The 17,355-nt window shown below is 39.1% G+C and overlaps 1 protein-coding gene across 2 annotated transcripts in view; it reads right to left on the reverse strand.

The window, feature by feature from the left end:
* The window catches only part of LOC108252199 (putative gustatory receptor 28b), a 34,849-nt gene that overhangs the window by 1,759 nt on the left and 15,735 nt on the right, over positions 1 to 17,355 (reverse strand). The window contains exons 3-5 of one of the 2 annotated variants that reach the window (XM_017443425.2): positions 7,312 to 7,444; positions 1,532 to 1,609; positions 1,015 to 1,104 (exon numbers count right to left, since the gene is read on the reverse strand). In XM_017443425.2, the coding sequence (XP_017298914.1) occupies positions 1,015 to 1,104; positions 1,532 to 1,609; positions 7,312 to 7,444 (301 nt within the window). The remainder of the gene's footprint in view (positions 1 to 1,014; positions 1,105 to 1,531; positions 1,610 to 7,311; positions 7,445 to 17,355) is intronic. The other variant, XM_017443426.2, reaches the window with a different exon arrangement.

The raw sequence follows: 17,355 nt of genomic DNA on the forward strand, positions 1-17,355 counted from the left end.
ATTAACCAAGTTTCCACAGGGAGAGAGAAAGTAGTTGGTGTGAAAGCGATGTAGACAGGAGGTAGAGAACAAGAGAAGGAAGACAAGAAAGGAGAAAACCACTTTGTAAAAACATTGCATTACAAAGTGGGAAACGAAACACATGATGCTACCAAAAATAGACTTACCATACACCGTTGTAATTGACGTCATTACCTACACCACATAACCAAACATAGTAATGACCGTACACACTCTTGGAAATTATCGAATTCTTCTTTCTTCGCCTTTTCTCGTGTACAGACGGGGTCGGCGTTTCTCGTCAGTCTCTCAATCAGTCCTAACTAAGGTGATTGCTTTGGGCTGACATTTGGTTTTGGCTACAAATTTTACGAGTGGATGCATTTCATTAATTTGAGGAGGAAGCTAATGACAGGTTTCTCTCTCTCTCTCTTCCCCATTGATGCCACATAATCTTCCAAAAACTAATTAACCAAGTTTTCACAGGGAGAGAAAGTAGTTGGTGTGAAAGCGATGTGGACAGGAGGTCGAGAACAAGAGAAGGAAGACAAGAAAGGAGAAAACCACTTTGTAAAAACATTGCATTACAAAGTGGGAAACGAAACAAATGATGCTACCAAAGATAGACTTACCATACACCGTTGTAATTAACGTCATTACCTACACCACATAACCAAACATAGTAATGACCGTACACACTCTTGAAATTGCCGAATTCTTCTTTCTTCGCCTTTTTCCGTGTACAAACGGGGTCGGCCTTTCTCGTCAGTCTCTCAATCAGTCCTAACTAAGGTGATTGCTTTGGGCTGACATTTGGTTTTGGCTACAAATTTTACGAGTGGATGCTCTTCATACTCAACCTTTGCTATTTCTTTAGCAAGGGAAATTCAGGCTGGCATACTCCCTGTTGAAAGTCCCCCAGTCAAACTGAGCTGGTCTACTACCTGTTTAACGTAGCCGAGCCAGACATATTATACCTTTGTAATGACAGTAGGTACACATCATTTCACTTACCGTACATACAAGACGCAGGTTCAACGTGAAGAGTCCACAAGCGGTGAAAGAGATCTGACGCACCTTGGCTTGCTCCAAAAAATCCGACAACTAAAACGAAAGAAACAACAGGATTTGTTAATTTAGACCAACCAGGATTAAAAAGATCCAGCTCATTCAAAACCGTACTTCGAAAGGATGTGCTAATTGCACCATACGCATAGCCAATATTAGTGGATGTACCATTTTTTCACCATGCTCGTCAATATTACTTATTAGGAGACTTGCTAATCAGACCATGCTTAATACCTCCACCACAGTCAATGTTAGTGGATGTGCCAATTAAACCAGCCTATGAAACGGAATGGTTACATCTATGAGAAAATACTTTAAGAGTTATGCCTGCCGCTCACTATCAGGTAGACCTGATATAGTGTGTGTGCTCATCAGGTATCAGGTGTACCTGACAGGTGGACCTATTCGGCCGTTCCTGTCAGGTCTACCTGACAGTGAGTGGCCTTCCTTACTAAGAACATACCACTGAGACTGCCTGGGTATCCTTGTGACTTCGAGCTTTCAAAAGCAGACTGTTAATGCAAATGAGTGAGTTCTCCTCCTGAAACGCACAAGGATATTGCAAGTTGTAAGTATTACGGTTGAAATACCCCTATGTATAACATTTAAGTTAGGATATTGTAAGTACTACGGCAGAAATATGTATAACATTTGAATTTTCATTGCGTCTTCCGTATTAAGGAGCGCGGTAGCGCTCCGCCCCGCCAAGTCAAGAAAGTTTGACCGCGCTACTAGAGATATTATACGCGACAGGGAAAGTAGCCGTTTTCAGGTAGTTGTAGGGGGACAACTACAAATGATGGAAGAAAACGGATTGCGCGTGTGTGTTGGGGCATGAAAGTAGACCAAGTTGAAAAAAAAAATCATCAAAATCAGTTAAGTTTAGCCGGAGATATTTGACTTTGAAAAACGTCAAATTTTTCATCATTTTCTGCTGCTGCTGCTGCTGCTTCTGCTTCCGCTTCTTCTTTGACGTTGACCGCTCTACAGCCTAAACCACTGGACCGATTTTGATGGTTGATGGCTCATTTTTTTTCTCGTGAGTGGTAGGTGTGCCTTTTCATATTTTCAAGGCCCCCAAAGGGCCCCTTCAGCCTTAAATTTGATAAAAGAGTGATTTTTAGGGGAAAAATTCTAAAATATCGCTCGAGTTGATTAATAAGGAAGTTTTGCACTTCGTAGAGTCAAAAGTCGGAGTGTCCGAGTGGTAAGGAGTGTGATCTTTGAATAAACGATGAGCGGGTGGGGTGGGGGTTCGAATCCCACTGTTGTCTTTTTTTTACATAATTTTATCATTTAAAAATATTTTATGGATAGAAACTTTCTCCAAGTCAAAGGCCTTGTAGATTCCAACACCGAAACTTTCTCCAAGCCAAAGGCCTTGTAGATTCCAAAACCGAAACTTTCTCCAAGTCAAAGGCCTTGTAGATTCCAACACCGAAACTTTCTCCAAGCCAAAGGCCTTGTAGATTCCAAAACCGAAACTTTCTCCAAGTCAAAGGCCTTGTAGATTCCAACACCGAAACTTTCTCCAAGCCAAAGGCCTTGTAGATTCCAAAACCGAAACTTTCTCCAAGTCAAAGGCCTTGTAGATTCCAACACCGAAACTTTCTCCAAGCCAAAGGCCTTGTAGATTCCAAAACCGAAACTTTCTCCAAGTCAAAGGCCTTGTAGATTCCAACACCGAAACTTTCTCCAAGCCAAAGGCCTTGTAGATTCCAAAACCGAAACTTTCTCCAAGTCAAAGGCCTTGTAGATTCCAACACCGAAACTTTCTCCAAGCCAAAGGCCTTGTAGATTCCAAAACCGAAACTTTCTCCAAGTCAAAGGCCTTGTAGATTCCAACACCGAAACTTTCTCCAAGCCAAAGGCCTTGTAGATTCCAAAACCGAAACTTTCTCCAAGTCAAAGGCCTTGTAGATTCCAACACCGAAACTTTCTCCAAGCCAAAGGCCTTGTAGATTCCAAAACCGAAACTTTCTCCAAGTCAAAGGCCTTGTAGATTCCAACACCGAAACTTTCTCCAAGCCAAAGGCCTTGTAGATTCCAAAACCGAAACTTTCTCCAAGTCAAAGGCCTTGTAGATTCCAACACCGAAACTTTCTCCAAGCCAAAGGCCTTGTAGATTCCAAAACCGAAACTTTCTCCAAGTCAAAGGCCTTGTAGATTCCAACACCGAAACTTTCTCCAAGCCAAAGGCCTTGTAGATTCCAAAACCGAAACTTTCTCCAAGTCAAAGGCCTTGTAGATTCCAACACCGAAACTTTCTCCAAGCCAAAGGCCTTGTAGATTCCAAAACCGAAACTTTCTCCAAGTCAAAGGCCTTGTAGATTCCAACACCGAAACTTTCTCCAAGCCAAAGGCCTTGTAGATTCCAAAACCGAAACTTTCTCCAAGTCAAAGGCCTTGTAGATTCCAACACCGAAACTTTCTCCAAGCCAAAGGCCTTGTAGATTCCAAAACCGAAACTTTCTCCAAGTCAAAGGCCTTGTAGATTCCAACACCGAAACTTTCTCCAAGCCAAAGGCCTTGTAGATTCCAAAACCGAAACTTTCTCCAAGTCAAAGGCCTTGTAGATTCCAACACCGAAACTTTCTCCAAGCCAAAGGCCTTGTAGATTCCAACACCGAAACTTTCTCTAAGCCAAAGGACTTGTAGATTTCAACACCAAGTATGTATGAAAGTAATGGGTGGTTTAATCGTTTTTTATATCAAATATTGACACATGTGGTACCCTCTAAAACTCCAAACCCAAAATGATAAGTAGGTATGATGATTGAGCGACACTTTTGGTTAGAAACTGAAAATGTTCAAAAGTTTTGTCATAGAATACTTCCAACAGTTTTTTTTTTTTCAACAGAATTTAAAATCAACCAACATGGACGGACGATGGACGGTAGGTACCTACAGGCAATAAACAGAATTGGAAATCAACAGAATTTAAAATCAACCAACATGGACGGACGATGGACGGTAGGTACCTACAGGCAATAAACAGAATTGGAAAAGACCAGTGTTTCTTAATTAGTTTGGCCCGCGGAACCCTTTTCAAAAGGTGAACATCTTTGCGGAACCCTGAACTTTTCTACATATGTACATAATACTTGTTGAAATTGTATTGAAAAGATTAAAGAATGAGGAAGATCTCATTTTCCTCATGTCACAAATTGTAACCTCGTTTCTTGAAAACATGTTGATTTTAAGTTTTTCATCATAAATTCTATAGCAACATTCTAGACATCATACGTTCTATACCTCTTTTACAGCTTAGAGATCATACATTCTATAGCTCTCTTACAGCTTTCCAAATCCTTTATTACAGCTTACTGAATCCTTTGTTACAGCTTACTGAATCCTTTGTTACAGCTTTCGAATCCTTTATTAGAGCTTTCTGACCTCATCCCTGTTGCCGGTATTATCTGTTTTTCATGTCAAGGTCTCCCCACATCTAGACAGTCAGCCTTCGTCTTCTCATTATCCGAATAGAAGGAAGAATATCCTGATCCCTACCCACCTAGTCTCCCTACTTTCTCCTTCCTACGAGTTTCATATTCCACTCATCATTATTATTATCATCATCATCATCATCATCATCATCATCATCATCATCATCATCATCATCATCATCATCATCATCATCATCATCATCATTCGTATCGTCACGTGACTCAATATTGTACTTCATTTCGGTACACTTGTCTTCATACAACGTGTCTTTTCTTTCTTTTCAAACCGAAACCCTAATCAGGGAGGGTTCTTATATTGGCCCGTAGTCGGGACGATAAGACCTTTGCAGTTACAGTTCCCTCTATCAAACCTCACAGTTACCTCTATAGGTAAAAAAGTAGTTCCTAAAAAATTCTGTCTGCCCCTTTTACCATGTGCTATTAACAGGCCTGCATCTCAATTTGAGAGCTAGGTCATGTTACTAATAAGATTATGAATGTGACATGAAATAAGAACACCCAAAGAAGAATAAAGCTGCTAATTGCTGACATTGTCAAGGTCTCTAGAGCACGTGTAGCTTGTGGGGCGTGTATGGTGAGAAGATACAAGTTCGATTCTTGGGATGTACAAATGGTTTACAATGTACGAATTTCTACCTGTTACTTTTTATTACAATAAGAACCGATTGTGAAGCTATACTATTACACTATGTAGGTAATGAGAAAGTATTGCAATCGGTCCAAATTTTCGAAATCGGGAAATGGGTGGAAATATCCGTTTCAGAGTCCCCTGAATACAAAAAAGATTGCAAATATCCATGGTTTTAGATTGATGTCTTTAATTGCAATTTTATTCCTCACTTTTATTTATCTAATTTTTTCTTTCCTTTTTTTTATTTTTAATGTACCTATCTTGTTTTAAAATGACGATAAAATGTCACCGAAAGATGAGGGCAAAAAGACAAGAAGAAAAAAGAAAGGAAAAATGTTGAAATTCTAAGATGACTTTGAAATGTCACAAAAAATGTGTTTCAAATTTCAAAAGATCACAATTTTCAGTTCAAAAGGAAAACAGAAAATGGGAAAATACAGTGTGCAACGCTTTTATAATCTCACATGATTAATTAGTAAGGCATTCATAATTACTTGGAATTTCTGGGCTTTATGAGTTTAGAGGGAGTTATTAATTTGAACGCTCTAAGAAAAGAGATTCATAAATTTGAGATACCTTCTTTGAATAAGTTCGAAAGCTAATCAAATAAATTCATCTGACACTGACATCAATTACATCATAAAAACCTACCTCCCTACCTAGGTACATATAGGGTAAGTGTACCATTTATTCGCCCACTTAAAAAATGTACCATTTATTGGCCCACCTGCCCACATTTATTTTTCTAATTTTTGTTTTTATGACTACAATTTTTGAATAGCACTGGTTCGATAACAGTCTTTAAGCCCTTTCTTTTGATGAAATTGGATCTTGAAAAAGTTCGTCCAGTTCAGACTTATGTGGCGTATGGTACAGGTGGGCCAATAAATGGTACGTTTTTTAGGTGGGCGAATAAATGGTACACTTACCCTATGACCAAATAGTTTAGTCCGTTTCTGTACTACCAAATACAATATTATGTAGGTACTTGTCAATTTTTTAATTACTAGGGTGCATTAAATTTTATGATTCTATTTTGAGATAGTCGGAGCTTGCGTGGCTGCCTTTATGTAATACCTACATAGAGCTATTTTACACGAAAAAACACTCTTTTTGTACAGCTGAATATGATCTCATACAACTCTAATAACACCACTGACATTTCTGATAATATTATTATTTAATTAAACTTCATAAGATCTTTCTCTTTCATTCTCTGCCCTTCTCACATTTCCGTGACATTTAAACTGTGCAATATGATGTAGGTACACAGAACATTTTTTATAATTCAATCAGAAAATATTAATTTCCTACTCCTGTGATACTATCTGCCACTCCTACACACTTTCTCCTCCTTGTCTTCTTTACCTTCACTTCCTTCTTCTTTCAATTCTTTAATTTTCCTCGAGTCTCCCGAAACAATAAACCCCGAGTACCTTACGAACTGACTGACTCACCTTCTATTCTATAAAAATACTTGCGGTACAATAGCAACAATCACCCAAAATCTAACCTTCGAAATCAAAATCCCTGCAAGGAAAGCAAACAATCAAAGTCCATTCAATTCCATTCTTTCTTATGTACATATTTGGGAGAGAAATGTATACCGAATCCAGATAAGTACCTCTCTTTTGTTTGAAATTCCAATTATAACGGTCCACGTGCTACCTATTTGAACAATTTGTGACAAGGACCATCATCCATACGTAAATATAAATACATGTTTACATGAGTGGTACCGTACCAAACATAATTTAGGTACAACATATGTTAACAAGAATAATAAATGGCGAGTACCTAGGTAGCGGCAAACTTTATGTTGTACATATGTAGTTCTTAATTGGGGTGCTGCGGTGCTGTCCCTAGAGATTTGGGAAGGAAAGGGAGTGAGATAGAAGGAGAAAGGAGCTAAGGTTACGTGGGAAAGAATGTAAGGATTCTAAGGCAATGTACAACACTAGATCCTCTATTTATCATTTTGGATATGCTTCAAATTTTCGGAGTCTGGCCTACAGTAAGGGAGAAAAACAAAGCTCGAGGGAGGGAGGGGGACTGGTTAATAGGTAAATATGGCCCTGATTCATAGGTGTTGTATGACTCTTCAGGCCATAATTTATTGGATCAAATAGGTACACCTCTACTTACTTCTTGGACGACACGGTTACATCGATAGCAGAGGTAGACAAACTTGCCCACTACAGAGATGAGAAATACAATGGACTGAAATATGGAGAAGGTGGATGACTTGCTGGGGCTGTAGAACGCTTCGGTTAGGAACCTGATAGACACATCCAGTAATGAAATAACGATAGAACTTTGGTATACCAGGCTTAACTCAATACACAAAAAGCCCACTCAGAGTCTTGGGTGTAGGGGCAAACAGCCCTAAAGGATGGGTTAAGCTTCTACGAATTTAAGGATCTTGGTACCTACGAGTATATGTTGTTGTTGTTGTTGTAGCGGCTTTAGCTTTCGCCGAATGGTGTTGGCAAAGTAAAGAAAAGACATCTTTTTGTATCTGCCATACACCGGGGTGATGGTCTCTAGCCATGTTTAATTGGCTCGTCCTGAACCGCAGTCAACCATCGTGAGGACTTGGGCTTAGTCTTTAAAAGCAGGGAGAACCCTTTGAAACTGCCAGCTAGCTAGGCTGGTTAGGGTTAGCTGTTCTCCTCCCTGTTTATAGTCCCACAGCCAGACGCTAGTCTACTCTCTGTTTAACGTCCCCTAGCCAGACCCCTTACCGTTCTCGAGATATTTTGTTTACAGACAGACAGACACACAGATACACACACGGACCCATGGCTGAAACTTTGGATTTAGGGTCTAGGGACCTCAAAACGTGTTTTGGCATCAAAAACTGACTATCGAAAATTTGACCCGATTACATTACTTTCCTTAAGGAAAGTAAAAAATGGTGTTTTGGATTATTATTCTGAAATCCAATTTTATCTAGTGTAAGAGGCCCTGATAACTTTGGGGGGGCTTAAGCTCCCCAAGCCCCCCCCATATCGCCGCCTATGGCCAAAACCAAGTTGGTTCATCCTGACGAAAAAACACCAATGGTGTAGATAGGTGGACCGACTATAAACGCCAATATGGGAAAAGGCGAAGTACCTAGATGATGATGTTATTTACCTACTATTACTTTCCTTATTTTATAAAAGTAGGTACCTAGGCGAAGTACCTACCATAATGATTATGTTATTTACCTATCATCACCATCACCATCACCATCACCATCACCATCACCATCACCATCACCATCACCATCACCATCACCATCACCATCACCATCACCATCACCATCACCATCACCATCACCATCACCATCACCATCACCATCACCATCACCATCACCATCACCATCACCATCACCATCACCATCACCATCACCATCACCATCACCATCACCATCACCATCACCATCACCATCACCATCACCATCACCATCACCATCACCATCACCATCACCATCACCATCACCATCACCATCACCATCACCATCACCATCACCATCACCATCACCATCACCATCACCATCACCATCACCATCACCATCACCATCACCATCACCATCACCATCACCATCACCATCACCATCACCATCACCATCACCATCACCATCACCATCACCATCACCATCACCATCACCATCACCATCACCATCACCATCACCATCACCATCACCATCACCATCACCATCACCATCACCATCACCATCACCATCACCATCACCATCACCATCACCATCACCATCACCATCACCATCACCATCACCATCACCATCACCATCACCATCACCATCACCATCACCATCACCATCACCATCACCATCACCATCACCATCACCATCACCATCACCATCACCATCACCATCACCATCACCATCACCATCACCATCACCATCACCATCACCATCACCATCACCATCACCATCACCATCACCATCACCATCACCATCACCATCACCATCACCATCACCATCACCATCACCATCACCATCACCATCACCATCACCATCACCATCACCATCACCATCACCATCACCATCACCATCACCATCACCATCACCATCACCATCACCATCACCATCACCATCACCATCACCATCACCATCACCATCACCATCACCATCACCATCACCATCACCATCACCATCACCATCACCATCACCATCACCATCACCATCACCATCACCATCACCATCACCATCACCATCACCATCACCATCACCATCACCATCACCATCACCATCACCATCACCATCACCATCACCATCACCATCACCATCACCATCACCATCACCATCACCATCACCATCACCATCACCATCACCATCACCATCACCATCACCATCACCATCACCATCACCATCACCATCACCATCACCATCACCATCACCATCACCATCACCATCACCATCACCATCACCATCACCATCACCATCACCATCACCATCACCATCACCATCACCATCACCATCACCATCACCATCACCATCACCATCACCATCACCATCACCATCACCATCACCATCACCATCACCATCACCATCACCATCACCATCACCATCACCATCACCATCACCATCACCATCACCATCACCATCACCATCACCATCACCATCACCATCACCATCACCATCACCATCACCATCACCATCACCATCACCATCACCATCACCATCACCAAAATTTTAACCAAAAGTGTGAAGTGTACAATGTAGGAACCGTTTTCTGTTATTCAATTAAGATAGCTATACTTTCAAAATGCTGGTTCCTAATTTTAACCAAAAGTGTGAAGTGTACAATGTAGGAACCGTTTTCTGTTATTCAATTAAGATAGCTATACTTTCAAAATGCTGGTTCCGGGATGATAGGGAGAAGTCACTTTATCCCGTTCAATCATAAAATACATAGTATAAATACATGACAATGACGTTCCACAGAGTCGCACACTCTATTGTCACTTGTTCGTTTTATAAAACTCCAAATCTCAAGTAGGGTTTAGGGTTCCTAAATCTAATCCTATTACGGTGACTACTAAATATAGGAAATTACTTATAATCTAAAATTCTAAACAGTCCATATCTTAAAACTAGGACAGACACAAGGCGTCTGGAACCTAAACATAATACTCACTGGGGTTGGCGAAATTGCTTGAATTTATTCGATAAGGCAAACCTCCAAATAGTTTCATTACATACAAAGTTAGAAATATTTTCAGCTTGGTGTTTTTTAATAAAAACATACTTTCTTCTCGCTGCATACTTTTAAATACGTAGGTAGATAGTAGCTTTGTATAGATACAAAATTAATTATTAAAAATTAAAAAAAAAGTTTTTATTTATTCCGCCCTGTTGCGTGAAAACCTAAAAACTTCAACTAGAAAAAAGAGGTATCCTGCTTCGGAACGTAAATACATTTGAAGTTGAAGTTTATGATATGTGTTTACTACTGAAGTTGAAGTTTTCTTGGGGGGAAAAATTGCGTACAAAATATCCTATCTCTAACAAAAGATCTATAAGAAAAATGCTAGTAAATATTTATTTGAAATAATGGGCGTTACAAATTCATCCAAAGTGATAATGCATCTAATACAGGCACCTACCTACCAGAAAGTACCTTACGTAGGATGATTAATTTGGGACAGATTAAATTAATTAGGTTTCAACTCCGATTAAAAATGAAGCATCAATCAAATATGATTTTTTTTTTCAGTTAAATAATTTTCCTACGAAAACGTCTGCCGGTTAAAAGGTATTTTCGGATTCGTTTTGAAAAAGGAAAATTGTCTTCAGTTAAATAATTTTCCTACGAAAACGTCTGCCGGTTAAAAGGTATTTTCGGATTCGTTTTGAAAAAGGAAAATTGTCAACACGGTCATTTTCATTTTACACTATCGAAGCATGCACTTGTCACAACATATTTGTTTCAAAGGTCGAAAGACGAGAGATGTGACGTTTAGAATGTTTAGATTACCTACCTATTTAGATATCCAGCATTTTTATTTCCTACGTCATTTCATGGGTTAACAATTTTCCTTTTCCTGCCTGTTACAGGGTTGAACTTAGGAGGCGGAGGGAAAATCTGGTGTGAACATCACACGACTTTCCTCATCCTATTGAATGGTGCTTATTTGGGTGTTCTGTTGTAACATTTATGCCTGTTACAGGGTTGAACATGAACAAGTTTGATGTTCCTTTTATTTCTGATGTAGTCAGCTCCCATGGCGTAATGGTCACTTCGCTCGCCTTGCACGCGGGCTGAACATGAACAAGTTTGATGTTCCTTTTATTTCTGATGTAGTCAGCTCCCATGGCGTAATGGTCACTTCGCTCGCCTTGCACGCGGGAGACCCGGGTTCGATTCCCGGCGGGGTCAAGAAATTTGTATCATGCAAATGATCGCCAAAAAACGGTCAAAATACCGCCAATGGCAGCACCTATTTTAACCAAACGTTTTGTGTTGCATCCTTGTCACATTTGTGAACTACATACCAAATTTCAAGTCTTTTAAGGACAAAGTAGGTACCTTTTTTCCAAAAAAAAAGTTTGATAGAATGAAGAGCAACTGTTGAGGTCCCATCGGCATTGTCCCGAAAGCGAAGTAAGGAAGACAGGATATGAGAAAGACAGCCGTTCCTAAAGCAAACGGACCCTTTTTACTTTCCTCATTCGACCCCGTGAAGACCATTTTCCTTGAGTTCCACAGTTCACTGAACCACCAGTAATTCTCGACGGATATCTATTACCAAGACGAGTAAGCTTTCTAATACACCATGCAAACATTTCACGCATCAACTATCTCTGTTTACTTATACCTCGTCTATTACCCTTCTTTTCTCGACAAAAAACCACCTCATTTTCCTCTCCACTCTTCCCATCTGTTTCTCTTTCCTGCTCTTCCAATAGATCAGTTGCGCTTACTTGGGTATTGCAAAGTCACAGAGCAGGAAAAATGAGGACCAACGGAATTTTTCTTTTTCTTCTACGACTTCCAGATCCCGAGATAAATCGATTTTTAAAATACCGGTAAATCGTGAAGTTTGACGTCACGGCATACGCTCCCGTAGGCGATGACGTCATAATTTATTACTTCCGCTTCGTTTGTTTGTGCGCAAGCGTTTCTGCACATTTTGACGTGAAATCTGACGTCACAACTCTTTGAACTTTTTCATTAGAACGGATAGGTACCTTTTTTTTAAAAAAAAAAAAAAAATTGATAGAATGAAGAACAACTGTTGAGGTCCCATCGGCATTGTCCCGAAAGCGAAGTAAGGAAGACAGGATAGGAGAAAGACAGCCGTTCCTAAAGCAAACGAACCCTTTTTACTTTCCTCATTCGACCCCGTGAAGACCATTTTCCTTGAGTTCCACAGTTCACTGAACCACCAGTAATTCTCGACGGATGGTATTTTATTGTAGAGCTTTGGTACCTGCAAATCCTTATACACAATGTACCTACTTACCTAAATAGGTACAAGAGAATTGGGAGACGAGTTTTATTGTAGAGCTTTGGTACCTGCAAATCCTTATACACAATGTACCTACTTACCTAAATAGGTACAAGAGAATTGGGAGACGAGACACTAGTTTATTTTTTCTTAGAAGATATTTTACTTTTTCAAACGTTGAAGATATATCTACAACCTGCCTACCTCCGGATATACGAGTAGTATTTTAAATCCATTTTTTTTCTCAACGCAAGAAAGAAGAATTTTCCACTTTGCAATTTTTCAAGGGATCTTTTTTTACCTTATTTTCTATCAATACCCGTTTCTTTGAGATTAAGTGAACCTTGCAAAAAGGTTCCCAATATAGAATTGAATAGGTAGTAGGTACAGGCACTCTGCGTCGATTCATTTCAATGTGCTCCTCAAGCTGTGTGGGAGTTATATTAAAGACATGGTGTGACATCTAAGTGCTCAAGGTGCTGAGGTTAACACAATTTTGCTTTTTGGTATAAAAAGTTTTATTCAATTGGGTTTTGAGATAGTCGGAGCTTGCATGGCTGCCTTTATGTAATACCTACCTACATAGAGCTATTTTACACGAAATACCTACATAGTATGTAATACCTACATAGAGCTATTTTACACGAAAAAATATTCTTTTTGTACAGCTGAATATGATCTCATACAACTCTAATAACACCACTGACATTTCTGATAATATTATTAGTTAATTAAACTTCATAAGATCTTTCTCTTTCATTCTCTGCCCTTCTCACATTTCCGTGACATTTAAACTGTGCAATATGATGTAGGTACACAGAACTTTTTTTATAATTCAATCAGAAAATATTAATTTCCTACTCCTGTGATACTATCTGCCACTCCTACACACTTTCTCCTCCTTGTCTTCTTTACCTTCACTTCCTTCTTCTTTTCCTTCATCCTCTTCTTTCAATTCTTTAATTTTCCTCGAGTCTCCCGAAACAATAAACCCCGAGTACCTTACGAACTGACTGACTCACCTTCTATAAAAATACTTGCGGTACAATAGCAACAATCACCTAAAATCTAACCTTCGAAATCAAAATCCCTGCAAGGAAAGCAAACAATCAAAGTCCATTCAATTCCATTCTTTCTTATGTACATATTTGAAATAGATTTAAAATACTACTCGTAGGTATATCCGGAGGTAGGCAGGTTGTAGATATATCTTCAACGTTTGAAAAAGTAAAATATCTTCTAAGAAAAAATAAACTAGTGTCTCGTCTCCCAATTCTCTTGTACCTATTTAGGTAAGTAGGTACATTGTGTATAAGGATTTGCAGGTACCAAAGCTCTACAATAAAATACCTATTCCTTATCTTATTATCAAAAAGGGTACCATTCTGAGAGACGACGAAGACTTTATTAATAAATCTTATTATCATCTTATTATGAACTCGTACATAATTTATATCATGTATCTACTACTTGCATAAATAATTATTTATACAAGTTGATTATTAGATATATTCTCCGATTCATAATAAAATAAAAAGTTCTTTTAAGCGTAAATACTTAGAACAATTTATTATTAAGTATTGTTTGTTAGAATCAAGCACAATTTTATTAATCTTTCCGAAACAAAGCTTTTACATCTCAAATGAAGAGGGTCGAAAGGCACAAAAAATAAGACATTATTCTCGAAAAATTCAAATCTGAGGTCAAAACTCCGAGAAAGTAACTTTAAAAGGTCGAAAATTCAATTTTTAATTGCCGTTCTATTGAAAAAGTTCAAAGAGTTGTGACGTCAGACTTAACCTAAAAATGCGCAGAAACGCTTGCGCACAAACAAACGAAGCGGGAGTCATGAATTATGACGTCATCGCCTACGGGAGCGTATGTCGTGACGTCAAACTTTACAAATTACCGGTATTTTTTAAATCGATTTATCTCGGGATCTAGAATTCGTAGAAGAAAAAGAAAAATTCCGTTGGTCCTCATTTTTCCTGCTCTATGACTTTGAAACATCACCCAAGTAAGCGCAACAGATCTACTGGGGATTTTTGCTTTCTATTTTTGCTTCCTTAACAAGATTTCCAATCTAAAGGGTCAGTGAACTTTCAGGTCCAAAGGAGAGAAATTTCGAAGTTTTAGATGTCTGTACACATGTGATGATGACTCTCTGAGTCAACTTCTAAAGAGGCTCAAAGGTGTTACCTCTATGTATAACTCTCAATAGGTACTTATCTACTTTATGTAATGAAGGATGTAGGTGTTAGTAAATTTAATTATAGCCTACTTTTGAAGATAACCACCGGTTTTGCGTGAGGTTAATGCCTTAGGCCACAGGTGTTTATTTATCTTTCCAAAAGATTAATTTTTAATTGGATACACGCTATTGAAAGGACACGCAACGCGTGGTGCTATACATTTATAAATTACATTCATTCATACTGACTCTTATTGCAAAGTAATTTCCCGCAACACAAAAAATCCAACTTTCCACATAGAGTATGTAAAGTGTGTTTACACTGACGTCTACAGTACAAATATTACAAGCGAATTATAGCGTATAGCATAATGTATAGATAGGTATTTGGCAGTAGCGTGTGATGAGATTTTCAAAAGGGGAAGTCGAATCTTTCAAAGTGAGCTTTTCCATAGGGAAGTCAGAAGTCTGCAAACTGAAACTTTGACTGGATTTTTTTTCTTCTTCTTGTTTTTTGTCTCTCGTTACCGACAAAAAAGTTGCTTGTCTTGAAAATTTGCGTTACCTACCTAACCTGTCAAACACACGACTAATTTTCATAAACAGTATAATATACAATATGTATATCTATCTGCTGGAAGTCTGGCTAGGGGACGTTAAACAGAGAGTAGACTAGTGTCTAGCTGTGACACTATAAACGGAGGAGAACGGCTATAACCCTAACCAGCCTAGCTAGGTAGCTAGCTGGCAGTTCTGCAAAGGGTTCTCTATGCTTTTAAAGAATAAGCACAAGTCCTCACGATGGTTGACTGCGGTTCAGGACATGCCAATTAAACATGACTAGAGACCATCACCCCGCTGGGGTGTATGGCAGATAAAAAAGACAGCTTTTCTTTATTCTGACATCACCATTCGGCTACAACTGAAGCCGCTACAACAATAACAACAACATCTATGTATCTCCTGGTGATCAGGTTGAATAGTCACCATTTTCGCTAAATGGTAGGTTTGGTACGTAGGGGCGTAGGGAGGAAGGGAAGCCATGGTTTCCTATATTTCATATAGGATACGCCACTGGTATTTGCTATTGAATTTCCATTACATGAGTGAGAAGTTTTGTTTGATTTTTAATTTCCTTTGTAAGTGCGAATGTGTGTGCATTTGTGCGGAATGCACGTTTCTCCAATGATGTTTTATTTGTTGCATACCGCATGTCACATCAAATAGTAACGCTGTAACAGGAACTGTTTCAGAGGCAGAAAATGCCACAGGCTCAGGCAATCAGCCATCAGACCGGCCATTCATTCTTAGGCTGTCTGAAGTTGGAACGTGTGTTGCGGGAAGACTTTCAGTCTTCAGACCATCTAGCGTGTGAGAGTTTCAACTTTCGACTGTCTCGGAGACTTAGGTCTGTCAGTCCAATGTCTTCCTTTCTTTTGTCTTTTTGGTTCATCCTAAACGTGCCAAGTTGATGTCTAATAAAAAGACTCCTTTAAAGTTACTTTTTCGGAGTTTGGACCTCAGATTTGGATTTTTCACAACTTTTTACGTAGGAATCAACCTATTATTAATAGATAATATTTTCCCGATTGCAACTCCTCCATTCTTCTTGTTCCTCCTTCCTTCTCCTTCGTCTTCTTCTTGTCCTTCTTTCTTCTTCTTCTTCTTTACTATTATTATGTTTCTCACCAATAAATTTACTTGTATCTTGTATTATTTTTTGTTATTGTTCGGTACTGATGAACTACCCGCCTAATTTTCGGTTCCAATCAACGGACCGCCTGATGTTTACATCATGTTACTAGGCAACCAAGTTGTTTAGTGTTTCCCAAAGCAGTAAGAAAAAATCTAAGATTTTTAAGAAAAATGTCCAAATCCTGTATATCCCAATTTTCCTTCAAATAAAGTTCCTTTTTTCCTTCCAACAAGTACATTTCCAACAAGTTTTCCTTTCCAATAAGTTTATTTCCTACAAGCAAGTTTAGAACCCAACAGTTATCTTATAATGATCAACTGCATTTCTCTTTTTTTCTGTTGTGTCATCTCCACTAACAATAACACTGCCAAGAGTATAAAGTAATTGGGAGTTCTGTTATCTCCACCAATAAGTGCACAGAGTTACAAGTAAATGGACTATCAATTTTCTTTTTCCTAATCCTTGTTATAAGTTATAAACGTTTCCAATCCGACATTTTCATATCAATCGTGGATTTTTCCAGACTAAAGAGAGCAAGATAAGCCCCGACATTTGAAAAAAACAAGAGGAAAATTCGACAAAAATACAAGTCAGTTGGATGAAATATTATTATGTGAGTAACCTTAATTTTCATATTACTTACCAACTCATTTGGAAAGACTAGGGAAGAAGTGAGTAGGGAGGGAGATCGTTAAAGGAGGAGAGAACGAAGGGAAGAGAGAATGGAGAATAGGCAGAAAGGGAAAAGAGATAAAGCCCCAAATTTTAACAAGAGAGAGAGAGAGAGAGAGAGAGAGAGAGAGAGAGAGAGAGAGAGAGAGAGAGAGAGAGAGAGAGAGAGAGA

Source organism: Diaphorina citri, unplaced genomic scaffold, assembly GCF_000475195.1.
Source record: "Diaphorina citri unplaced genomic scaffold, Diaci psyllid genome assembly version 1.1 scaffold332, whole genome shotgun sequence".
Classification (NCBI taxonomy): Eukaryota; Metazoa; Arthropoda; class Insecta; order Hemiptera; family Psyllidae; genus Diaphorina; species Diaphorina citri.